The 26,781-nt window shown below is 38.4% G+C and overlaps 3 protein-coding genes and 1 long non-coding RNA gene across 7 annotated transcripts in view; 2 read left to right on the top strand and 2 right to left on the bottom strand.

The window, feature by feature from the left end:
• Positions 1-3,127, bottom strand: part of LOC116289372 (uncharacterized) — a 66,467-nt gene extending 63,340 nt beyond the window's left edge. Inside the window, exon 1 of the long non-coding RNA XR_016121844.1 lies at positions 3,016-3,127. This is a non-coding gene — a long non-coding RNA (uncharacterized LOC116289372). The remainder of the gene's footprint in view (positions 1-3,015) is intronic.
• Positions 3,128-5,708: 2,581 nt separating this feature from the next.
• On the top strand, positions 5,709-16,324 carry LOC148904926 (uncharacterized). Its single transcript, XM_089040838.1, has 6 exons — positions 5,709-6,062; positions 11,947-13,922; positions 14,025-14,111; positions 14,496-14,582; positions 14,923-15,036; positions 15,375-16,324. The coding sequence occupies exons 1-6, from the start codon at positions 5,756-5,758 to the stop codon at positions 15,555-15,557; spliced, it is 2,754 nt and encodes a 917-aa protein (XP_088896964.1). The 5' UTR covers positions 5,709-5,755; the 3' UTR covers positions 15,558-16,324.
• LOC148904928 (uncharacterized) lies at positions 6,466-8,461 on the top strand. 3 transcript variants are annotated; one of them, XM_089040848.1, is made up of 4 exons: positions 6,466-6,748; positions 6,949-7,142; positions 7,271-7,434; positions 7,626-8,461. In XM_089040848.1, exons 1-4 carry the CDS (start codon positions 6,733-6,735, stop codon positions 8,224-8,226), a joined length of 975 nt encoding a protein of 324 aa, XP_088896974.1. In that variant the 5' UTR covers positions 6,466-6,732; the 3' UTR covers positions 8,227-8,461. The 3 variants fall into 3 exon arrangements, with proteins under 3 accessions (XP_088896974.1, XP_088896975.1, XP_088896973.1); XM_089040849.1 differs by having other exon boundaries at positions 6,466-7,142; positions 7,626-7,847; positions 8,199-8,461; XM_089040847.1 differs by having other exon boundaries at positions 6,466-7,142.
• LOC148904927 (uncharacterized) lies at positions 8,536-11,014 on the bottom strand. 2 transcript variants are annotated; one of them, XM_089040846.1, is made up of 4 exons: positions 10,729-11,013; positions 10,335-10,528; positions 10,043-10,206; positions 8,536-9,851 (listed from the first exon to the last, which is right to left on the bottom strand). In XM_089040846.1, exons 1-4 carry the CDS (start codon positions 10,742-10,744, stop codon positions 9,128-9,130), a joined length of 1,098 nt encoding a protein of 365 aa, XP_088896972.1. In that variant the 5' UTR covers positions 10,745-11,013; the 3' UTR covers positions 8,536-9,127. The 2 variants fall into 2 exon arrangements, with proteins under 2 accessions (XP_088896972.1, XP_088896971.1); XM_089040845.1 differs by having other exon boundaries at positions 10,335-11,014.
• Positions 16,325-26,781: the final 10,457 nt, after the last annotated feature.

Genomic DNA, 26,781 nt, shown 5'->3' with positions numbered 1-26,781 from the left:
GCAGGTGACACCACCATTAGTACAAGACTAGCAGCTCAAGAAGTGAAGGAACAGAACGATATTTCAAAGGTATTTTTAGTTTAGATTTGTGGTAGTATAGTATGTACTGAGAATGCACATGGTTACTGCATTATATTCAATTGTACAAAATATTATTTGATGTCTTAATTTCTTTATATATAGTTAAACGATACTCTTAACCAACTGAAAGCAACTCATACCACCATCTTGTTGAATCTCCAGACAGTGAACAACACGTTAAGTTCTGAGGTAAAATCTTACATGCTTTTCTTCTTCAACTTGCCTTGATCTTTAACTTGCCAGTGAATAAACGGTCCTGTCTTTTCGGGTTCATATCAGAGTATCCAATAGAAAAAAGTATATAATTGTCATTCATTTGCATTGCCATGCTTGAGGTCACTTGCATTTACCAGTAAGCAAGCAAACAACCTTGCCTCTTTTTATTGTATTATTGCCCTAAGAACTTCCCATTTTAATATCTGTCCGTTTTCTATGATGGATACTTTTTGCATCCCTCCCCAAATCTCATGATATCTTTCTTTGTTCATATTCCTTTTTTTTTTTTTTTTTGCTATAGACAGCATACAAAAGTTGTAAAAATTCTAACATCCAGATTCTGTTTTTGTTTAACTAGTTACAAGCTACCACAACAATTCTACAGGCAGCAGACACGTCTCTATCAAGCACCATCACCAACATCAATGACACTTTAACAGCAAAGGTATATACATGCTTACTATTTTTACACAAGTGAATATAACAAATCTGGCGCGCTCATTGGCCACAATTTACGTTTATGCTGCTATATTCACCTACAGGTGAATATAACTCGCGCACGCGCACGTTCGTTTGCCAATTTGTGCCGCTTACAAAGGTAAATAAAATTTTAAAAGACAAAAAAACCTCTCTCCGTTATTAACTAAATTCACTTCTGTTAAAAATACTAAAACAATTATTCGCCTCAAGCTCAGTGAATATCGGGGAATATTTACCTCGCCGCTCGAAGGCTCGCGTCTCGGTAAATATTTCCCAATATTCACTTTGCCTTCGGCGAATAATTGTTAAATATTTATCAAAGGGTCGAGTTGTATACCAGATAGCACCTCTTGTTAGCTTGCAATCCATATAGTTTGACATACATACAAGGAAAACTTTAGCAGAATATCTTGATATCTTGTGCGAGATTGACAGACACCAAGGTGCAAAGATTGACATCAATCAGTTAAATGATTCTCATGAAATCCTCACTGTCCACCTTCCATACATCAAGATCACCACTTACATTTATATTTCAAAAACTTGCAGTACATAACTGGCTTAGTAAAAAGAATCACAATAGACCAGAAACGTCTAATACTTTTCATAAATATTTCCATTTTCAAATAAAATAGATCGATGCTGTCTCAAAGATGCCTGGACCTCCAGGTCCAGCTGGTGCCAACGGTATTAATGGAGTCCAGGGTCCACCAGGAGATCCAGGAGTTGGAAATCTTTCACAATGTGTGGTGATCAGAAGTGCTAGCGCTCCAGAGGCTGTTAATGCGAGTTCTTCTAAAGTTGTAAACGTGCTTGAGGAAGCGGTAAGTAAATCATGTTATTTCTCAATTGACACGGTTTTCTTTGTTATTCACAAGGCTTTATTTTTGTTATAACCCGGTTAATAACTATATATAGATCGTTCGCATTTATAATGAGCAACCTTTGATAGAAAACCTTCTCAATTGATAAATGAAATACTTAATTACCTCGAACGTTGGCAATAAGCCTATACATCCCTCGGGCCTGCTTTCCTCGGGACTGATTTATATGGCTTACTGCCTCCGTTCTCGGTAATTAACTCTTATTAAATAGGAATGGAAAAATTTTGGTTTTCTCCAAAAATTCTGATCTGATTCTGATCGCCGTAAAAATCGACATGTCATGCCTTATAGTTGTGCAAGGAAATACAAAGTGCGTGTGTCAAATACATCATCCTTTGAAGTAAACTAAATTATTGATCCGTCAATAAAGTACGAGCCGGTCAAGATGTGAAAATCACAACATTAACAGATATTTGGCAATGAAATTGTTAAACGAGGACAGGAAAACATTATTTCAAACGGTTACCCTAAAACATCCTCCTTTTCAGGAGCTTTTTTAATTACTTTTTTAAATTAAAATTTCTCTTACTGCAGGGGAAAAAGATCCTACACACCTCATGTTCATCCAATATAGCAGATACAGTAGAACAAGACGTAGCAGTCAATGGTTCTGGCCAGAAAACTTTCTCATGTACATGCAGTGGTAGAGGAAGCGGCTACACTGGCTCTACGGGTGGTGACATGTTATGTTATATAACCTACACGGAATGCCCCTTAGTTTCCTAATCACTCTCCATTTCCATTTTCGCACAATAGCGTGCATTACATCAATTAATAACATATGTTCTGCATAAGTCTGTATTATATAGTATCATACAAATATTCTATTTAAAAGACACAAGTTTTCCTAAATGGATCAGAATGAACAATCGAAGTTCTGTATCATCACAGACGTGACGGCAGCCATTTTGGATGACAGATTGACATCTTGGCGGAACAGAATGCTTTCTTATATGTATATTATATTGATTTTTATTTTCCTGCCTTCCAACATGGCTGCCGGCCCGTATTGAGGAATGGAAGTTAAAAATAATAAATCAAATAAGATGATAATGGAATGATAAAGGCAATAAGTATGCTTTCAATGAATTTATCGACGTTTTCTTGTGTTTTTTTGTCTGGGGGAAAAAAGCGTTCTAGTGCTTTAGTCTACATTCAATGTTTCCGTCGTGTATAGCGAAGCGTACAATTATTAAAGGGAAAAGCCTGAGTAGAGGCGAGAAAGCTTTCTCTGATAGAAAGGTCATGGGCAAGAATGTTATCAACATGGCCGCCAAGCATGCGCCGTAATCGGTTGTCTACAACTATCAATATGGCGTCTTTAATAAATAATAAAATTGAATTCTTTACGTACCTACGAATGAGTTTCCCTTGGTCTGCACGTCTAGAAATGTGAACACATGCCACAGCTTCGCGAAGTGGTGTAACTCTGTTGTCTCGAATGAAAACATTTCGGCAAAACGTCTCCAAAGTATGTGATTTTCAATGCATATCACTGTCTCTCAATAACTGTAAGTAAGGAGAGAATTCCCAAGTTATTTGCCAAAATACTCCTCCCACTAAATGGAGAACAGCTGTACATCCACCTTCAAAATTCCATAAATAGCCAACAATTCTATGAAGTTAACGCCAAAAAATAGCTTAAATTCGTTTGGCAAAACGTATTTAAGGTAATTCCCTTGTTTTGCACTGCGCATTTTTCTGCGCATGCAACTTAAAGCATGTAACTACCAAATTTTAGGCTTTTTTCTTTCGGAAACTAAATAAGAAACATGTTCAAAACCAATTTTCCCTTTTTTCTCTTTTATGAGTAGAGAAATTTCGATTTTTATCTGACTCGCCCCAAGCTCCACTCGGAAAAGTGTCAGTTTTCGACTATTTTGATATGTTTTTTCAAGATAAATCAAAAACGAGAATTGTGACTCCCATTTTTTATTTCAGATTTTTGATAACTGCGATGCTCGCCATTATATATCAAAATATGAAGGAAAGTTTATTGGACAGATTTTGAAATATTTCGATGAGAATAGTTGACATGTGCAATTTTTGGACGTTCATACCTGCATTTTTCACTAATAGTTCAAGAATCATAGTCATCCAATGACTTTGATGGATTTAATAGTGTAGATTATCTAGTAAACTTCGAGTTATAAGTACGTTTTGTTAAATGAAAGTACTTTGAATTAAGGTTCTTGTTTACGGCTTCCGGTTGCTACCGCATTTCACTAAAAAACCCATAAATTGACATATTTCGAGAGCAACTAGCGAAAAAACGAGAATGGTGACCCCATCTTTTTATTGCAGTTTTTAAATGTCCATAACATAATTATTGTCCATGCAAAGTTTCAGGACAAAGTTATTGGCAAAATTTCTTTCAAGGGAATTACCTTAAACTTCCAGTTGTTTACACAAGTATCATGTGAATATTTTGGCTAGGTTGTGAGTAAATAACTTACCTAAAAGTGGTCCAATTCGGATAGTTTCTTTTCCCTGTTTCTCTGACGGACAAAATATATTTCTGAAGCTAAAAATAAAACAAGAACTTTAAGTGCTTTAATGAGCAGGGCCAACTTAGCTCTTTGGTTTTCAAAAGCATTTGGGGTCGAGCTAGAAAGCCTGACACTAAAAGAAGTGAAATCTGGAAAATGTGCATTACATCAGCTCTGGATGAAACAGCAACTCTGCAGAGAAGAGACAGGGAATCACCAAAAAATTGATCTTATTCCACTAGCAGAAAAGAAAAAAAAAGAGCAAATCCTGTTTCTACTTGACAAATTTTCAGTAGGGGACAATTTCTATCATGAACTGACAATGAAAACTGAGAGTTTTCCAAGATCATATCTTATCAGTCAAAGGAGAGATCAGCTAAATAATTCGTGCCACATTGTTCCCAATCTTGGTAATGCAGAAGGGAACAACAACATCACTGAAAACCAGTGAAAGAGATCTAGGAAGAAGAGATGAGAAGAAATGTCACTGACGACCAGAGAGTAAATAGCGAGAAGTGCCCCCTTATCTTAAGGACGTTCATGGGCATTGTTTGCGCGCATCCTTTCTACGCATGAATTTAGTGAGCGCACGTTCATCGTGATGACGTCATTCCAATGTTTTGATAAGCAAAATATTATAAAAACGTCTTTAGTCTCTTATAGCTCTAAATAGAAGTCGGGCACACCCTTTTTATTTCGTTTTTGAAAGTACTCAGTAATACTTATTTTTAGAGAAAAATTTTTAAAAATCTGACGATGGGATCAAATCGAAACTACGTATTTTGTGTATAATTGGAGTAGAATTTCACGTTACGCGAATGCTTCAAATCCACACTTATAGCACAATAACATTTGATATTTCTAATTTTTAACAGAAATTTCGTTTTAAACAAGTTATTTGGTTATTTTCAAGTGTTCTGTGAAAAATGGGGACGACCAATTTAAATTTTTTAATAAAATATAACTAATTTTTGCCAGCTTTTCATGTTTACCTTGATCGCGTGTTTTTACCGTAAAAATGGTGAGCTTCCACCTATTCTGACGGCTAAACGAAGTCGGGGACACCCATTTTTTATTTGCTTATTTTACTTCAAGTATGATGTCCTTTCATCGTGCAAAATTTAAAAAAAGATAAAATAAAATATAAATATAAATAAAAGACTGACGATGGGATCTTTTGCCAATGAAGGTCGACTTTTTCAGCCGTATCCCACAACTAAATTGCACTACTTATCTGTTGCATTCCACTTAATATTAACGTCACTATCAATTATTTACTCGCATACCTTTAAATTAAAACATCGTTATTGGAGTATTAGCTTAAATTATTTCTAAAAAAAATAGCTCCAAATATTTTTTAACGATTTTTTCTGTCATATAGGCTCAAAAAGTCGATTAAGAAAGATTGGGATATATAGCTTGTACTATCTCATTAGATCAGAATGACGGCGCAAACATCTTGTGATCGTCAGAATTAGGTCAATTAAACAATTTTAAAATAGTTCACCAAGAGTATTTTTTGTCAAAGTGCAACCATGTGAAAAGACGACAACGGCTCTTTCGCGAAGGAAATGGACTTCTCTCAGTTGGGATAATTGTTTAACCATGAGCTCGTTTGGCCACGAAGAAGGGATTATCAAGAATCCCATATTTGGTGAAGACTTCTTTGAAGATCCAGTTCACGTTGCAGCTGGTAAAGTTTTAGAAGAAAACAGAAATACTTTGAGAAAGAACTCTATGCAATCTTTCGGCATTGCGGAACCGGCTGAAAAACAGGCATCAGGACTGTCGGGGATTGCCAAGTTTATCTTGTTTTTGGTGGTTTTGGTGTCAGCTACGGCTATGGTTTTGTGTTTGCTACTTGTTACGGGTACGATAAACATTAGCGATGGGAGTTCAAATCAACAAGAAGGTACGATACATGTGTTATGTTACACTTGACTTGTTTTAACATCATTTAGTTGGACATCTAATTATTTACAGATTTTTTTGATCACAAACTTATCGACAATTAAACGGAAAGACACCTTATGACTTTACACTATTCATTATAAACATATTTAGTTTTCTAAACTGTATTTGAATCAATCAGAGGATTTTGTAAATTGCTAACAAAACAAATGTGCATCTTATCAATTTTATAAGCACATGTGCACATATACAGACGCCAACAAACAAAGCACGAATAACATTGTTAATAGTTAATAGAGAGAATGCATACGTCGAATATACTGAATAATCAAAGGTGCAAAGGCTGATTTTCTGAGTATCAGAGCTTAGTATTTACTGAATTCAATTAATAGGCCCTTTGCAGCTAGTGGTCACGTGCTTGGATACCGCTTAGCAACACAAAACTGGAGAGCAAGCCTTCCAGTAAACAAAAGTTGTAATAGGTCAAGCACGCGTGGTTTTATACGATAGTTTCATCGTTCAAAACGCTTAATCCTTTTGCCCTATCTACAAACACAGTAAGATAATCTTAAATTCTCTCCTTTGGACTCGATTTTTGGTTCGAAGTAACGATATTCTTCGCGTTATCGCGAAAAAATTGTCACCGCCGGCCCGCTCGACGGCTGAAAAACATGGCGACTTCGCAAGGTATGTACTTCAAAACTCTCCTTTTTTTTGGTTTCTTTTCAATTATTGGACTTCTAAAATCTCTAAAATAACAGTTTAGATTGTGAATGGTGATCGATTGTAATTGGACGGCATTTTAATGGACGATTTGTTTATTTTTTGTGAGAGTGATTCCACGTCTAAAGTCAAGACTAACCCATGTTTACATATATTCGCTGTAGATGTTAGAACTCCCGACGAGCCATCACATACCAAGAAAAATTCTTCGTACCATTGTTGTGTTCCCTTGTGTAACGGAGATTCTCGATATCATCCTGATTTAAAGTTTCACCGCTTACCAGGCCGTGCAAGGGATGAGCAATTGAAAAAGGAATGGCTGGTGAAGATACGAAGAGATGTGGGCCCACACTTCAAGGTATATAGGAATCTAACAATATCAATGCACAATACGAATTGCCTGTGGATCTTTAAAAAACTGTAATGAAGATAAAAATAGTTGAATACAGTTACATTGTTATTAAAAGGACATTTGATTTATAATAGGTTAACAAAAGTACCAGAGTGTGCTCAAAACACTTCACTGAGGAAGATTACAATCCTCCCACTGATTCTGGACGTCAGTTGCTAAAAAGAGAAGCTGTACCATCAATCTTTGACTGGTCAACCAAATCCAAAGCAAGAAGAAAGATAATTCGACAAGTAGATAGGTAATGAATATCACATATTTCTACTTCAATACATTTCATTTAGACTTGACTGATGGAATTGTACTTGATGTTTATTTTGGTTTAAACCAAAATAATTTTATAATTTTAATAATTTAGTCTTTTATAATTTTTTATTTAGTGTGAACTGAGTGTGAACTGAGTGTCATCATAATTTCAAAACCTTTTTACAGAGACACTCAGACAGATGAAAGTGATGACAATGAAGATAATAGTCCCAGCACTTCTACAACCTTCAGCATGGATGACCTACAAGCACAAGTCCAGTCACTCAGAGCACAGTTCCAAGATGCACAAAAGCAACTTGAACAAAGTAGAAATGAAACTGCAGCTGCCCTCACTGAAATAAAAAGGGTTAAAGTTGAAGCTGCAAAAGAAATTGAGGACATTAAGAGGCAAGCTGCAGAACAATTAGCACTTAATAAATTTGGGCTTGAGAGATTTGGCACAGACAATGAGATCATAAGATTTTATACAGGTTTCCCATCCTATTTACATATTCAGTTCTTTTTTAAGTTTTTGCAGCCATGTGCTGCACAAATGACATATTGTTATGCCTCTGGAGAAAGAGAAAGTAGACCAGACTCAAGAAATATGCTTCTTGTGGATGAATTGTTTATGTTTTGTGTACGCCTCAAACTAGGTCTATTCGGACAGGATTTAGCTCATAGGTTCCGAATACATAAATCGTCAGTTTGCAGGAAATTGATCACATGGACTAATTTTTTGTATTTTCTTCTTGGTAGTCAAGTGATCTGGCCTTCAAGGCAATGACACCGAGAGCTTCGTCGCGAATGAGGTCGTCGTACACCTGTTGCTGCCAGTGGATGGGTAGAACTGCTATTGTCGTTGTTTCGACCCGCGAAGATTGATGTCTCTCAGTTTGCCGACTAGAGTCTCGACGGCCGTTAATCTAATAACTGAAATTTAAAAACTGAGGAAAAAACATTGAAGGATATTTTAGATTAGAAAAAAAATCTTAATTAAATTCTTAATTTATTTTTTATTATATTTATATCATATTAGTATTATATTTATTTGTGCTATTTAGATTTTGTGTTTGTTCATTAGTTTTTTTTTTTGAGTTTTCATTTACAAACAAATTGAAATAGTTACAAAAAGCAATCCAAGACACATGATAAACCAACCTGCATTAAAGATTATCTAATGGGTTATGTAAGCCACATTAATCATACATTCACCAACTTCTTACAGACACTATGCCTCATTATTACCATTGGATAAAATAAGTGGGCCTTGAAAATTTGTAAGGAGGCAGGCTACAGTATATAACTGATTGACTGAACCTAAAGTGGACAATGGCACATCTGAATCAAAAAAGTGGTACTCTTTGACTCTTCTTATTGCCCTCTCGACATGAATTCTAAGACTTGCTAGTGTCTTTGTTTTTTGAACATCTGCGGCAGAGAATTGTTCCTGACTTTCAAGAAACGGAGGAATATTTAACTCTACCCGCTTCTCCCTAAGTAAATCTTCAATGTCAAACCCTTTGTCTGCCATGACTGAATCACCAGGTTCTAACAAATCTAGAATGCCGCTGCACCTTGTGATTTCCTTATCACTAATCCCCCCTGTGTAAAGGCTAGAAACGAAGCTAATAGCTCCATTAGGGGTAATGCCTATCAAACCCTTGAGTGTAGTATTACTCTTATAACTAGAATAAAGCTGCGACTGAAGTAGTAGGGAGGTAGGTGTTTGAACAAAAATCTCTGTACAATCTAAAATGACGTGTGCTTGCATAAAGCTTTTTAAAACCTTCTGGCATAAACCTATCAACATCTTGCCTTGAAGGCCAGATCACTTGACTACCAAGAAGAAAATACAAAAAATTAGTCCATGTGATCAATTTCCTGCAAACTGACGATTTATGTATTCGGAACCTATGAGCTAAATCCTGTCCGAATAGACCTAGTTTGAGGCGTACACAAAACATAAACAATTCATCCACAAGAAGCATATTTCTTGAGTCTGGTCTACTTTCTCTTTCTCCAGAGGCATAACAATATGTCATTTGTGCAGCACATGGCTGCAAAAACTTAAAAAAGAACTGAATATGTAAATAGGATGGGAAACCTGTATAAAATCTTATGATCTCATTGTCTGTGCCAAATCTCTCAAGCCCAAATTTATTAAGTGCTAATTGTTCTGCAGCTTGCCTCTTAATGTCCTCAATTTCTTTTGCAGCTTCAACTTTAACCCTTTTTATTTCAGTGAGGGCAGCTGCAGTTTCATTTCTACTTTGTTCAAGTTGCTTTTGTGCATCTTGGAACTGTGCTCTGAGTGACTGGACTTGTGCTTGTAGGTCATCCATGCTGAAGGTTGTAGAAGTGCTGGGACTATTATCTTCATTGTCATCACTTTCATCTGTCTGAGTGTCTCTGTAAAAAGGTTTTGAAATTATGATGACACTCAGTTCACACTCAGTTCACACTAAATAAAAAATTATAAAAGACTAAATTATTAAAATTATAAAATTATTTTGGTTTAAACCAAAATAAACATCAAGTACAATTCCATCAGTCAAGTCTAAATGAAATGTATTGAAGTAGAAATATGTGATATTCATTACCTATCTACTTGTCGAATTATCTTTCTTCTTGCTTTGGATTTGGTTGACCAGTCAAAGATTGATGGTACAGCTTCTCTTTTTAGCAACTGACGTCCAGAATCAGTGGGAGGATTGTAATCTTCCTCAGTGAAGTGTTTTGAGCACACTCTGGTACTTTTGTTAACCTATTATAAATCAAATGTCCTTTTAATAACAATGTAACTGTATTCAACTATTTTTATCTTCATTACAGTTTTTTAAAGATCCACAGGCAATTCGTATTGTGCATTGATATTGTTAGATTCCTATATACCTTGAAGTGTGGGCCCACATCTCTTCGTATCTTCACCAGCCATTCCTTTTTCAATTGCTCATCCCTTGCACGGCCTGGTAAGCGGTGAAACTTTAAATCAGGATGATATCGAGAATCTCCGTTACACAAGGGAACACAACAATGGTACGAAGAATTTTTCTTGGTATGTGATGGCTCGTCGGGAGTTCTAACATCTACAGCGAATATATGTAAACATGGGTTAGTCTTGACTTTAGACGTGGAATCACTCTCACAAAAAATAAACAAATCGTCCATTAAAATGCCGTCCAATTACAATCGATCACCATTCACAATCTAAACTGTTATTTTAGAGATTTTAGAAGTCCAATAATTGAAAAGAAACCAAAAAAAAGGAGAGTTTTGAAGTACATACCTTGCGAAGTCGCCATGTTTTTCAGCCGTCGAGCGGGCCGGCGGTGACAATTTTTTCGCGATAACGCGAAGAATATCGTTACTTCGAACCAAAAATCGAGTCCAAAGGAGAGAATTTAAGATTATCTTACTGTGTTTGTAGATAGGGCAAAAGGATTAAGCGTTTTGAACGATGAAACTATCGTATAAAACCACGCGTGCTTGACCTATTACAACTTTTGTTTACTGGAAGGCTTGCTCTCCAGTTTTGTGTTGCTAAGCGGTATCCAAGCACGTGACCACTAGCTGCAAAGGGCCTATTCAATTCATTATCATTTTTCAATTAGAATACTAATTACAATATAACACGCTCCCGCATATAGCTGTATAAAAGAATAAGAAATAAAAATAAGAAATTCAAGAAAAGCTAAAGATCAAATTGTTAGCAATTACTTGGTCTTCCATGTGGTAATTTCAAAATTTGCCAGTTTATAAATTCGTTCTTGAATTGATATCTGCAAGATGACACCGCTTAAAAACAATGAAACAATAAGGGCTGTCAAATAACTATAGTGCTTTTATGTCGTCATCGGCTTTTATATAATGGCATAACAAGCTAAGTGTTTTCACTGAAGGGCGGAATAGTTTGTGCATGAACTTCACATTGTTGTTTCTTTTAATTTTCTTTCTTCTTCTTCTTCTTCTTCTTTTATTTTATTTTATTTTATTTTTTTGGACAAATAAAAAGAAGTTTTGAAAAAAGAAACAAAATGAAGCGGCAAATTTAGCAGCAAATGCAATTTTCTTTCACTAAAAAGAGAAGAAAGCTAGTACTTTGTGCTCTTTCTTGCAATTTAGTAAAATCCTCTGTGTATCCATGTTACAAGACTAATTACAGTGAAGTGTCGGAAGGACGGTAGCAGTCTTAAATATGAACAATGAGCTATACGGATCTTCTCTTAAAATTGCTAGTTGAATGAACTGAACAAATTAATAATCGCATCGTTGCCTTGCGAGCATTTCAAGTTTTATGCATGGGTAGCGGTGCCAAATGTTGTTTGTGCCAAAAGAAATAGTTTAAAAATTATAAGGAAAATTATAAACACACGAAGTCTGCTGTCCAACGTACGAAAATCTATTTGTAGAATGCACTTGACTTGGTTACATAAGTCAATCATATCAATTTTAGTTCATGGATATTGCTGTAACACATCAGTAACTATGACTGTATAATCCACAGGTGTGGATCCACAAGTTGGTTTTCAGCTTTCAAATAAACAGCTTTATGACATGATTATAGACCTTCGGAAGAAAATTGAAGAACTGCAGCAGGCAAATGTAACGACAAGAGAAAGAATAAAAGCACAAGAGGACAAAGAAGATTATGACGTTAACCGTTTGCAGAAGGCAATCAATGACACCATAGATATTAGCAAAGCAGATGACACCACCATCACTACACGACCAGCAGCACAAGAAGCGAAGGAACAGAACGATGTCAACTTTCTTTATACAAATCTAAATCAAACGAGAGACCATCTGCAGAAGGCCATCAATGACACCATAGACATGAGCAAAGCAGACGATACCACCATTACTACACGACTAGCGGCACAAGAGGTGAAGGAACAGAACGATATCAACCTTCTACAGAAGGCCATCAATGATTCCATAGACATGAGCAAAGCAGATGACACCACCATCACTACACGACTAGCGGCACAAGAGGTGAAGGAACAGAACGATGTCAACCTTCTACAGAAGGCCATCAATGACACCATAGACATGAGCAAAGCAGATGACACCACCATCACTACACGACTAGCGGCACAAGAAGCGAAGGAACAGAACGATGTCAATCTTCTTTATACAACTCTAAATCAAACGAGAGACAATCTGCAGAAGGCCATCAATGACACTATAGACATGAGCAAAGCAGACGATACCACCATTACTACACGACTAGCAGCACAAGAGACGAAGGAACAGAACGATGTCAATCTTCTTTATACAACTCTAAATCAAACGAGAGACAATCTGCAGAAGGCCATCAATGACACTATAGACATGAGCAAAGCAGATGATACCACCATTACTACACGACTAGCAGCACAAGAGACGAAGGAACAGAACGATGTCAATCTTCTTTATGCAACTCTAAATCAAACGAGAGACAATCTGCAGAAGGCCATCAATGACACTATAGACATGAGCAAATCAGACGATACCACCATTACTACACGACTAGCAGCACAAGAGACGAAGGAACAGAACGATGTCAACCTTCTGCAGAAGGCCATCAATGACACCATAGACATGAGCAAAGCAGATGACACCACCATTACTACACGACTAGCAGCACAAGAGGCTAAGGAACAGAACGATGTCAATCTTCTTTATACAACTCTAAATCAAACGAGAGACAATCTGCAGAAGGCCATCAATGACACCATAGACATGAGCAAAGCAGACGATACCATAATAACTACACGACTAGCAGCACAAGAAGCGAAGGAACAGAACGATGTCAACCTTCTACAGAAGGCCATCAATGACACCATAGACATGAGCAAAGCAGATGACACCACCATTACTACACGACTAGCAGCACAAGAGACTAAGGAACAGAACGATGTCAACTTTCTTTATACAACTCTAAATCAAACGAGAGACAATCTGCAGAAGGCCATCAATGACACCATAGACATGAGCAAAGCAGACGATACCATAATAACTACACGACTAGCAGCACAAGAAGCGAAGGAACAGAACGATGTCAACCTTTTGCAGAAGGCCATCAATGACACCATAGACATGAGCAAAGCAGATGACACCACCATTACTACACGACTAGCAGCACAAGAAGCGAAGGAACAGAACGATGTCAACCTTCTGCAGAAGGCCATCAATGACACCATAGACATGAGCAAAGCAGATGACACCACCATCACTACACGACTAGCAGCACAAGAAGCGAAGGAACAGAACGATGTCAACCTTCTGCAGAAGGCCATCAATGACACCATAGACATGAGCAAAGCAGATGACACCACCATCACTACACGACTAGCAGCACAAGAAGCCAAGGAACAGAACGATGTCAACCTTCTGCAGAAAACCATCAATGACACCATAGACATGAGCAAAGCAGATGACGCCACCATCACTACACGACTAGCAGCACAAGAAGTGAAGGAACAGAACGATGTTTCAAAGGTACTTTCAATTTAGAATTGTGGTAGTAAAGTATGTACTGATCATGTGCATGGTTTCTGCATTTTGTACGAAATATTATTTGATGTCTTAATTTCTTTATAGTTAAACGATACTATTTACCAACTGAAAGCAAGTGATTCCACTATCTTGGGGAATCTTCAGACAGTGAACAACACGTTAAGTTCAGAGGTAAAATCTTATATTTTCTTCTTCTGGCCTCTATATCTTTAACATTCCAGTGTTTAATCGCTCCTGTCTTGTCGGGTACATATCCGAGTATCCAGTATAATTTTCATTATTTACTTTGCCATGCTTGAGGTCACTTGCATTTTCCAGTAAGCAAACAACCTTACCTCTCTTTAGTGTATTATCGCCTTAAGAACCTATCCCATTTAGTAGGGAGGTGCTAGTTAGTACGCAGATCTCCCATTTTAATTTCTGCCCATTATCTATAATGCATACTTTTTGCGTCCCTCCCTCAATCTGTATCTTTTTTTCTTTTGCTCATATTCCTTTTTTGCTGTAGACCGCGAAAATTTTAAATTCTAACATCCCGTTTCTGTTTGGAACTAGTTACAAACTACTACAACAATTCTAAAAGCAGCAGACGCGTCTCTATCAAACACCATTACCAACATCAATGACACTTTAATAGCAAAGGTATGTATATATTTATCAAAGGGTTAAGTTGTATACCAGATAGCACCTCTTGATAGCTTGCAATCCATATAGTTTGACATGCATATAAGGAAAACTTTAGCAGAATATCTCGATATTTTGTGCGAAATATACAGACACCAAGGTGCAAAGATTGACATCAATCAGCTGAATGAATGTCATGAAACACGTGGTCACCGTTCAACATCCATACTCTAAGATCAGCCATTTACATATTTCTATTTTCAAAAAGCTGCAGTTTCATCTGGTTTAGGAAAAAAGTCACAAGAGACTAGAAACGTCTAACGTTAGTAATTAATATTTCCATTTACAAATAAAATAGATTGATGCCTCGTCTGGAGCGGATCTTTCACAATGTTTAGTGATCAGACGGGGAAGTACTGGGATATTAGCCGATGGAAATGCTCTAAGTTCTGTAAGCGTTATTGAGAATGCGGTAAGTCAATTGTATACATGCAGGAATGGAAATCAATTATGAATTGATGCAAGCTTGGGCTAGACATTTTCCATTAAGAGTTTGGAGATGTCTTATATATATTCAAACAGAAATTGTTTGATGTGTTGTTCTTTCTCTTGACATAAGGATTTTTCGTAAAATCAACATCTGATGTGAGAATTTAGTGCATACTACTTAATATTAAATGTACGTAGTCAGTAGAGAATGTACAGTGTGTCGAATATAAATGTAAAATAGATAAATAATGAAGTCTTCCCACAGAGTTCTTTTCAAGAGCTAGTGTTAAGCATTCTTTTGAATTAAAATTTCTTTTACAGGGAAAAAAAATCCTGCACACATCATGTTCATCCAATATAGCAGATACAGTAGAACAAGAAATAGGAGTCAATGGTTCTGGCCAGAAAGCTTTCTCATGTACATGCAGTGGTAGAGGAAGCTACACTGGCTTCACGGGTGGTAACATGTTATGTTATATAACCTACACAGAATGTACCGTCTGATTACAGACTCTTCCACAATCTCCTTTATATACGGAAGTTGAACGATTTCTAGACGCCTATCACGCTTCCCGTCTCGCATAATACCAAAACGGTTGCATCTTTTTATTGAGTTACATAAATTCTTCGTTGCAAGCAGAGTCTATTTTCCTTTTTTTTCTCCCTCCAAAACGAAAGTAAAATAGGCTCTCCTAGGAAAGTACATAAATTCTGCATAACTCTCAGTATCATATACACCTATTTCGAAAATCGTTGTCGCACCAAGAGCCTCAAGTAACAAGTCAAGGCTCCAGAGAACATCGGTACTTTTGATTACCGAATTTATTTATTCTTGGTTCATGCAAGTGGCTATAGCTCTCCACTAATATTATCATCTCAAGCAGAGAAACTTGCTTGGAACAATTTGTGAACTCAATAAATGAAAATGCACCATGAATAAACTAATTACAGCTAAAAGTACCGGCGTTCTCTGCGGTCTTGGCTTGTAGCTTGAGGCTTTTGGTGCGACAACGATTTCTGAAATAGGTGTATATCAATGACGCATGTTACATAGACATAACTTTCCTAAATGTAAAGTACAATCGAAGTTCGGCAATCACTACATAACGACAGCCATGCTGGATGACATTATGACATCTTGAAACAAATATTTTATGTAAATTAATTTTCTTTTTCCGCCCTGCACTCCACCATGGCTGCCGGCCAATAGTAGGATGGATGCTGAAAAATATATACGCATATATATCAAATAGCATAATGATGAAACAATAAAAACAACAAATATCCTTTAGTGTTTGATGTAGTTTTTAAACTGTATGAATTAGAATGTAAAAAAGATTTATCGATTTCGGCGTTTTTACAGTCAGTGTTTACAAATATAGCTCCGAATAAACTGGATCAGTTCTTGATTTAACTGGAATTTGAACTAGCAATAAACCTTAATAATCTGTATTATGGGCCTCGGTAATTAACTGGTGATCTCTGAAGCTAGTCCACTAGGGTACACTGATGCATCTCTAATCAACATCCACTTCCACCCGTATAACATGGTTAACAAATACATGCATAGCCCGCGTCGTGAAGCCCATACGGGTCCACCAGTACAGATTGGACGAGAATATTGTTACCAAATGTCTAAGGGTACAATTTTATTTTCGACTAAAATTTGTGAGATTGAAGTTAGTTTTTCCCAAAGAAAATCCAAAGTTAATGTTGAATGCAAATGAGGATGAATCAGTATCCATTCTCCTAGGTGATCATTTCTATTGTTTTTTTTCTTTATCAATTATTCATAATTTCATGAATTCATGGTTGGTATAGCATAATTCAAAAACTATCTTTAAGTTCTTTGGAAGATCCTGCCCGGTGGGGGGGTACTCCCCTATATTTGCTATACGGGTATGTGCCGCCCTATAGGGTATGGTTTTTCGGCTTTTGGGTCTGGGGTAGGGTATCATTTTTTGACATTTTGTCTGGGATAGGGTATCATTTTAGTCTGGGATAGGGTTAACGACTTGGTCGTTTTTGTCTGGCGAATCAGGCTACGCTTTCTGCCGACCAAAAACAATGAAAATGTTAGTAAATATTGATTGCAATCGATTGTAAAACCGTATTTTCCGTCTTTTAGTCTGGGATAGGGTGTATAATTCTTAGTTTTAGTCTGGGGTAGGGTATGTAAAATCAAAATTTTAGGTCTGGGATAGGGTCAGGGTTTTAAGGTCCTGGCGGCACACCCCTACCCAAGTTGGGGTGGTAGTACCCCCCCGGGAGATCCTGTAATTCCTGTAGCGTTACATTAATTTTTTAAAAAGTACTTTATAAGAAAGAGATTGCATGACAGTATATTGATTTACATATATAAATTTTATCGGTCCATTGGTCACTATTATGTGAAAAACCTAACTTTGAAAATATAAGTACTGATGCATTTATTGATATTAGCTGAGAGAGCAAAGCTGATTCAGTAAAAATGAAAATTTATTTGATTAAATAAACTTGACATTCGCGATGGCCAACAATATACCAATGACATCAACAACATCACCGAAATCCAGTGAAATAGATGTAGGAAGAAGAGATGAGCCAAATTACGAAATACCAGATATAGGTTATGTCAATCCTGTAGACGATCTAACATCGGGATTACAAACGGCACAAAATCATAGAATAAATGCTACCGACAACCAAAGAGGAATAACAACTGCATCCACAACTAATCCAGTGGAAGAGGTGCCGCCTTATCTTGAGCTACGAAGCGATGTGGATCACAGACTATCACAAACTTGGCGCGGAGAACCGTCACAGAACTCCGAAAATATATATCAACCACTTAACACTTTAAAAGATCCTATGTATACACCTCCTGCTACCAACACGAAATCTAAAGAATCATCGGCCGGATGCAGCAAACCTAACAGAGCATACTACTTGATGTTAGTCATTCTAGTGATTTCTCTACTCGCTCTATTTCTTGTGATTTTGGATATTGCTGGAGTGGTTGGTCGTAAAAACTGCTCCTGTCCGGCCAAAGGTGGGTGTACTTGAATTTTTGCTTTAACAAAAGCTTTATTACAATATCCGTGAATGGATTCATTCTTGGTAATGGAAATATCATGTACCAGGAGTGATAATGCATCAAGTGGCCCTCTCAAGGATTTGGTCAAGCTATATCAGTACAAATGCAGATAGAGCTGTGATATTCACTATAATCCACAATTATCATGTAGAAATGCATGTAAAAATAATTGTATAATAGCTATATAAAAATACATTCTTTTCATTTATTTGCTCATCTAAGTTTGCTCAAACTAACTAATCGACTTTATTAAAAGCCGCATTTTAGAGAAATCCGTTTTTGAAACAAGCTTAATCGTGATATTCTTTTATTAATGCAATCAATTTTTTTTCGTGTCATATGCACTCTAATATTATTTAATATATAATATGATACATATTCGTTAATGAGACTTTTTCTGGTGTGTACTCAGATGCAGTGGTAGAAGAATTAGCACAGCTGAAGAACAATCTTACAAGGTTGACCAAAAGAGTGGTAAGATATGAGATATTCTTCTAATGAAATTTATAAACATTTAGTATGAACGACTTGGCAAAAACAAATTGCCTTCATGCCACTGGTTTATAATCCTACTATGCTTGGATTTCAGTATTTTTTCAATCTGATTATAGGTAGATGCTGAAGCCAAGGCACAAGGGCCAATGGGACCTCCCGGTCCACAGGGGCCACCTGGTGCAAACGGTACCCAGGGTTCACGGGGACCACCAGGGCCATCAGGGGTAAATGGTTCGGTAGGCCCTCAAGGACTGATGGGTCCTCCAGGACCACAGGGGATCAATGGTTCAATTGGAAATCTTTCACGATGTTTAGTGATCAGAAAGACCAGCTCTCGAGTAGCTGCTTATTTTAATGCTAATATTTTTGTTACCGTGTCGGAGAATGCGGTAGGTAAAATGTTTACATGCAGAAATGGCAATCAATTAGGACTTTTGCTCGAAGCTAAACTTTAAAAACAAGAATACTTCGTGGATTTTTCTTCGGTTTTCTTTCTTCCGCAAAAATCAATCTGTTAATTGAGAGTAAGACCTTAAAATGTAAATTGAAACTAGCAATTTCTTTTTCGGGAGCTATTAAACATTATCATTAGTATATGTAATAGGACTCCATGCTGTCCAATTAAGAAATAATTAGAAGAGGAAAATTCCGAGGACTTCCAAAATTGGATGAGGCCGTAGGCCGAGTCCAATTTGGCAGTCAGAGGAATTTTTCGAGTCCAATTATTTCTAGCTTGATTGGTTAATCCCATATCAACAAGAAAATAATTGAACAGTTACCTAAATGAGATTAATGAGAAGCTGTATAGTTATCATTATTATCATCATCATCATCATCATCATCATCATCACTATTACATTTCTTTAACAGGGGAAAAAGATCCTGCACACGTCATGTTCATCCAATATAGCAGATACAGTAGAACAAGACGTAGCAGTCAATGGTTCTGGCCAGAAAGCTTTCTCATGTACATGCAGTGGTAGAGGAAGCTACACTGGCTTCACGGGTGGTGACATGTTATGTTATATAACCTACACAGAATGTACCGTCTGATTACAGACTCTTCCACAATCTCCTTTATATACGGAAGTTGAACGATTTCTAGACGCCTATCACGCTTCCCGTCTCGCATAATACCAAAACGGTTGCATTTTTTTATCAGTTACATAAATTCTTCGTTGTAAGAGAGCCTATTTTCCTTTTTCTCCCTCCAAAACAAAAGTAAAATAGGCTCTCCTAGCAGGGTACATAAGTTCTGATAACTCTCAGTATCATATATATATCAATGACAAATGTTACACGAACACAGACATTACTTTCCTAAATGTAAAGTACAATCGAAGTTCGGCAATCACTTACAAAACGACAGCCATGCTGGATGACATTATGACATCTTGAAACAAATATTTTATGTAAATTAATTTTCTTTTTCCGCCCTGCACTCCAACATGGCTGCCGGCCAATAGTAGGATGGATGCTGAAAAATATATACGCATATATATCAAATAGCATAATGATGAAACAATAAAAACAACAAATATCCTTTAGTGTTTGATGTAGTTTTTAAACTGTATGAATTAGAATGTAAAAAAGATTTATCAATTTCGGCGTTTTTACAGTCAGTGTTTACAAATATAGCTCCGAATAAACTGGATCAGTTCTTGCTTTAACTGGAATTTGAACTAGCAATAAGCCTTTATAATCTGTATTATGGGTCTCGGTAATTAACTGGTGATCTCTGAAGCTAGTCCACTAGGGTACACTGATGCATCTCTAATCAACATCCACTTCCACCCGTATAACATGGTTAACAAATACATGCATAGCCCGCGTCGTGAAGCCCATACGGGTCCACCAGTACAGATTGGACGAGAATATTGTTACCAAATGTCTAACGGGTACAATTTTATTTTCGACTGAAATTTGTGAGATTGATTGATTATTTTTTTCTTTATCAATTATTCATAATTTCATGAATTCATGATTGGTATAGCATAATTCAAAAACTATCTTTAAGTTCTTTGGAAGATCCTGTAATTTCTGTAGCGTTGCATTAATTTTTTAAAAGTACTTCATAAGAAAGTGATTGACAGTATATTGATTTACATATAAATTTTATCGGTCCATTGGTCACGGCATGTGAAAAACCTAACTTTGAAAATATGGTTACTGATGCATTTATTGATACTAGCTGAGAGAGCAAGTCTGAGTCGTCTGAGTCAGTGTATATGAAAATTCAATTGATAAAAAAACTTGACATTCATGATGGCCAACAATATACCAATGACATCAACAACATCACCGAAATCCAGTGAAATGGATGTAGGAAGAAGAGATGAGCCAGATTACGAGATAGCAGATATAGGTTATGACAATCCTGTAAACGACCTAACATCGGGATTACAAACGGCACAAAATCATAGAATAAATGCTACTGACAACCAAAGAGGAATAACAACTGCATCCACAACTAATCCAGTAGCAGCAGTAAGGGGGACTCGCGATCACCATTCGGAATCGCCCGGGAATTATCCGTGTTTACGCACTAGCGTCCCCCGCGGGAATTACCCGTGTTCTGTTATATGTTGCGCGAATGTTAAGATATTTGTCTTATATATGCATGAATGTAAAAAGTTCACCAATGACTTCTGTATAATTTGCCTAAGATCCAAAGTTAACATACCTAAGCCCAAGGGTTTCTGGTGTTGTGGTAAGAAAATGCAAATAGAAGATGACACGTCAGCACAGTGTTACGAGTGTGGTAAGAATATTCGTAATGCCGTACCAAATGCTACCAGAGAGCAGTATTACGCCAATGGAGGTCGTAAGAAAACGCCATATAAGAGAATAAAATACTTCAGGGACTGGATGAGTCATATCCAAGGTTTACATCCGATATATTTAAGTGACGAAGTAAAGAAGAAAATCATAGACCATTTAGAAGAGCCAACCCCACAAAGTCTACGGAAAACGTTGAAAAAATTAAAGCTAGGGAAATATTACAAAGCTATTCCCTATCTTTTGTCTGAAATTACCGGTAAGTCTATTCCTGAGGTTTCTGATATGACAAAAGCCGAGTGGATGTTTTGTCGGCTGAATAAGGATATTCCTTATTATCCTGACGTAATTTACGAAATATTTTACAAAATAGACCCCAACCACCCCCTGTTAGGATGGATTCCGAGAAAATAAAAATGCAAAACTGGCGTTTATTTTGCCAGAAACCCCACTGGGGAATGCATCGCGCAGAACACCAAGCTATCCCCAGTGGGGTTTTTTGCATTTTGGGCTTACGGGGCTTATTTCATCCCGCGCCAGAGGCCCTCTAGTACATACACATATATCTTTCTTACGACCCACCAGAGGGTGAACTCCGGACAGCGTCCCGAGACACCCCCTGACTTTTCCAATCGCGAAACCCCCCATCGCGGGGTTGAATCGCACTTTCTACCCCTCCCCCCACGGTTGCTGTGAGTGAAAAAAAAAGCCTCCCCCACTCACAGCAACCGGTCCAAATGCATCTACAGCGAGGCTCGAACTCGGGACTTTAGGCCTCCCCAGCCCCAAAGTCCACGATCACAAGCGAACGCCAGACACATCTGGACGCTTATGTATGTGAAAATTATTATATTTAATTTGCATATGAACCAGACAGCCGGCGTTCGATATGTAAATAGAATCCCGTCACGCTCTTTTCGAAGCAGATGTTTACTGAGCAAGCTTTCTTTGAAGCTCTTCTTTCGCTTCTTGATAGATCTTTTTGCGAGATTCCTCGGAAAGATCTTTTACGACTGTTTTTTTATTCCTTATGTCCGTCTTTAATTTCTCGTATTTGTCTTCTTCGGCCAGAATAAGCGAGAATTCTACGTCGTCTATCTTTCTGTCACGCAAAGCCTTTGAGACAAGATCGGTAATAGTATTTACTTTAGCCCTAGATAGAGCTATTGTCGTGTCATGCTTGGATATTTTCGTGGATAGCTTTTTCATAATACCCGTAGCAACAGCAGAAATAATACCACAGGTTGCCCCAACGCCGGCCAAAGGAACTCCAACGATTATCCCCGGCCCAGTAAGCGAAGTAGCAACGCCGGAGCCGGCCGTTAACACAACAGAAATGGATCCTGAAGTTATCGCAATCTTATGTAGCGTACTCCGGGCTCTGACGTATTTCTTCCTAACTTTTTCGTAGTGTTTTGCTTGTCCTTCCAAGTAAGCCAGGATTAAGTTTGCTTTGTTGAGCCTAAAGTTTTCAGCGTTTAATTCGTTAGGTCCCTCCTTAGGTAAATCAGGATAAAGTGGAGGTGCTGATGGTATAACATCCATTATATATACTAATGTACGACGCTTTTGGGAATGATATTGAGGAGCAGCCACATCACGACAACAGGGATTATGCCAACTGGAGAGCATTTAGGAAAATGTTTCCGCATGCAGACCCCAGTAAGTTTGAGCGCAGACCTGATGGGATTTACTTCAACGGCGAAAGAATGTACAGCAATGCGGACTTGGAGCCAAAGGCGACCGTTAAGCATAAAGAAAGGCAGCCTAATTTCCCGGAGAATTTATTACCGGCAACAGAGGATTACCCATTTTACGACAACAAAGGTGGAGCGGATGACTTTGCTAAGATGGTTACCTCTTTGGAGATTCCCGTGGGTCCTACGAGGTTTAAGACAAAGGTCAGAGACATCTTTAGAGAAACTGCCATGAAACATACCTCAGGGAAAGAATCCAGAGAATGGTTATCAGGTCCCAACATGCGGTATTGGCCGCAGCAGTTAAACTTTGCCGTCTGGGCTGCTACTAAAGGATGCGGTATAGCCGCGGATATGTTCCATATTCCTTTCCTGCGATTTCATATTGCTTTTACTATTCGTAGGATATTGTTTGAGTTAGGAGCGCCGCTTCCTAGTGACACTATCTTTAACCCGAAGGATAACAAATATGACAAAGTTGCATGGGAGCGATTAAGGAATGAGTTTAAGCTTACCAACCCCGATTTTCGTAACAAAGAGGGTACCGCCCATGGTTTAGGAGAGACTTACACCTATGCTTCGTATGTTGGCGCCAGCATAGAAAGACCTGGTATGGGGTATCCTAGTTCATACGAATTCTCAGACTTAGGAGGCAGCGGAACGAAGGGTAATCTAATTTACTACATAGAAAGCAAAGAAAAGTATCCTTGGGCGCCTTTCTTTGCCGCAAAGGGCATTGGACTGAAAAACCTAGCAAGGATTAATCGAAGCATCGAAGCCTTTGTTTACTGCATTCTAGGGGCCCAGGTTAGCACTCGCAGCCCCATCGTAGATGCTTCCGGTGCGTCACAGGAAACGCAACAAGTATTCCTTGTCCTCTTCGAAAGCGCTGTTATCGAGAATGAGATCTCTAAGTCGGTGCAGAGATATCAACTTGCAGTGCAGCAGTCTAAAGTGCGACTGGATTATGCCTTAAGTCCTGGTTGTTGGTTAATGCCAAGTAATTTGGTTATTAACGCCAATTCCGTCGTGGGTTACAACAATAAGCTGCAGCGAGCTACTAAGGATATGAAGTTTGGGGTGAATGACGTGAACTCTGACACTCTTAGGAACATTCCTCACTTCGTAGAGAAGCCAAAAAAGTCACACGAAACGAAGCTACCCGTAGTTAAGAAACCATCAAAGAAGGTCCTGCCTGCGATACCTGAGGAATATGACCATAACTTACTAAAGGCCGGCTTAGCAGCTGCAAGCATTGGTCTGAGCTATTATATATGGCGATGAACAACCCCTACGTAGCTGGAGTAGATTGTGTCTATACGACTTACACAGGCGAGAAAAAATACACCCAGGCATCTTGGGTTGATGTCACGGGCATGTCCGTGAATTTGAACTACTCAGGAAAGAAGTTAATCCTTTGTAGTATTTGCATTGGCACGAGTAGTCACGCCAACGTGGGCTTTAGGTTCCTGGATGACAACGGCATACTGCAGCCTATGCGCGCGAAGACAAACAACAGGGAGCCTGTACATTTCTCCGTAGAACCAAATGCTAGTAGCGCCGAGAATTTATCGGTTTGGACTTTTCATATGGTTACCGATTGCCATGGGAAGGTAAAATTACAAATACGCGTAGATGACACCGGGAGCGTTTGCGTAAATAGTATAGAAAATCAAAGGGATGAAAGATATAATCACGCAACTATTAGCACTTTATCGGTAATGAGTCTCTAGTATATATGAACCCACACGCGAAGGAAGATTGGTTTCTTTATTATTTGAAGGAAAAGGTGTACTTACACAATGACGATTGGGTTGACACTGGATTGTGGGTGGAGGCTGGAGGTTTAGCATTGATTATATGTAATATTCACGTTAGCGTGAAGGAGGAACACGCCATTGGATTTAGAATCGTAGATGAGAATAATTATACGTTACCACCTTACAGGGAAAAAAAGAATAATAGAGATCCAGTTCATTTTTCATACGAACCCGGAGATACTCTAGATGACATGGCGTTGATAACTTTTCATATGATAGTTAATTGTCGATACGCAAAGCTTCAGATTAATACTTACGCGGAAAGCAATTTTAACATTTACATTTTGATAAATGCTGTTGCATCACAATCCTCTATACCGGGTAATTCTGCTTATAATCATAAGACCATTTCTACTATGACTGCCATACCGCTAGTTCCGCATTATCAAGGCGGTGCGAATACTATCTTTACTTATCCCCAGTCGAGGACGCCTCGGACACCCGACGACGATAAGCCTGACATAATACATAAGGATAAGATTAACCCTGCATCTTCTTCAGGAGGACCACCCCAATAGCGACAACCAAGATCCAAATGTTGTTACCCACGAACTTCAACAGTTCTCCGCCGGCCCTAAGTGCCAAGGAAACAACCGAACCCAGCAGCCCATGAAGACCGGCTGCCATCTTTTTTCCCAAGTCCGTTAGTCCCTTACCTAACTTGCTTACGCCCGCGCCCGTAGCCTTAAGCGCGGATAGGATAACTCCTACTACGGTGCTAATAGCAACCGCAAATGCCAGCGGAATACCATACTTCACCAGAGCTCTTTTTACCTTTTCCTTGGTGGTAAGCCCCAGCTCCTTTTCCAGCTTTTCCTTTTGAGCTCGTAATTCCGCAAGGCGTATTTCAAGTGTTTCTACTTCCTTTTGGGCTGCCTCCCTTTCTTCCTCGGTACGAGTTTGGTCCTCGATTACTTCTTGCTGCCGCTCTATTTGCCCCTCCAGGTCCTCAATGGCCTGATCTCTTTGCCGGATTTGTTCCTCCTTAGTATTGATTTCAGCCATTAACCGTCGCCGTTCCACTAAAGAGCCGGCTATGGTGGTTTGCAGGTTATCGGTATCGTCTTTAATTAAGTCTAACTCTTGCAGGGCGAGGTTAAGAGCCCTTTGAGTTTGATTTCTTTCACGTCGAATTTGGGTTCTTTGGTCTACCAGCTCCCTTATTTCTTGGTCTTTGAATTCGACCTCCCTTCTATGTGCGTCGGCGAGTCGTTGGTTTTGCTTCATGTATTCCTCCTCCCTTTCTTCCAACGTTTCCCGCAGCGCTTCCGTTGAGGCGCCTGAGCTTTTGGCCTCCTCCAGGTTCCTTTGTACTTTATCTCTTTCGCGCAGGGTTTTATCCAACTGGTTTCTCATTTCTACCATTCTTTCGTTGCCGAACTTCTTTTCAGCATCGACAATTAGCTGAGTTTGCTTTGCGTATTCTTCCTCCCTTTCTTTTAACGTTTCTTGTAGTTCCTCGACGCGTTTTTCTAGCGCAACCTTTTCATTCAGGGTTTGCAACCTTTCTAACATGCTCCTAGTAGCCTGCTGAAAGCCTTTTAATCTTGAGACGTCACCCCTAACGTCACCATTCTCATCAAAGAGGGGTTGTGGTTTCGTTCAGCGGTCTTTGTCAGGAAATCTTAGGTCTTGAACGCTTATGAGGACTTTGTTTCCGCGTTCTGTGAGCCTTACGTCGTCAGCATCAAAGTGGGAATAACGCTGCGTTAGCTCTTGCATTGCCCACTCTACGGTTTCCCGCGCGGCTGCTTCCGGCTCGCCCATGTTTTGAAGCTCTATGTGCTCACGCGGAAACGTGTACTCGCGTGCTTTGGGATGTCTTAGGGCCTTTGCAATCCTATCCCTTAGGGAATCGTCGA

This window comes from Actinia tenebrosa, unplaced genomic scaffold (genome assembly GCF_029948245.1).
Source record: "Actinia tenebrosa isolate PJP-AT-01 unplaced genomic scaffold, QUT_ActTen_1.0 PGA_scaffold8__29_contigs__length_14323225, whole genome shotgun sequence".
In the NCBI taxonomy this organism is placed as follows: domain Eukaryota; kingdom Metazoa; phylum Cnidaria; class Anthozoa; order Actiniaria; family Actiniidae; genus Actinia; species Actinia tenebrosa.
Note: the sequence above shows the minus strand (reverse complement) of the source record. Positions and strands in the feature narration are given on the sequence as shown.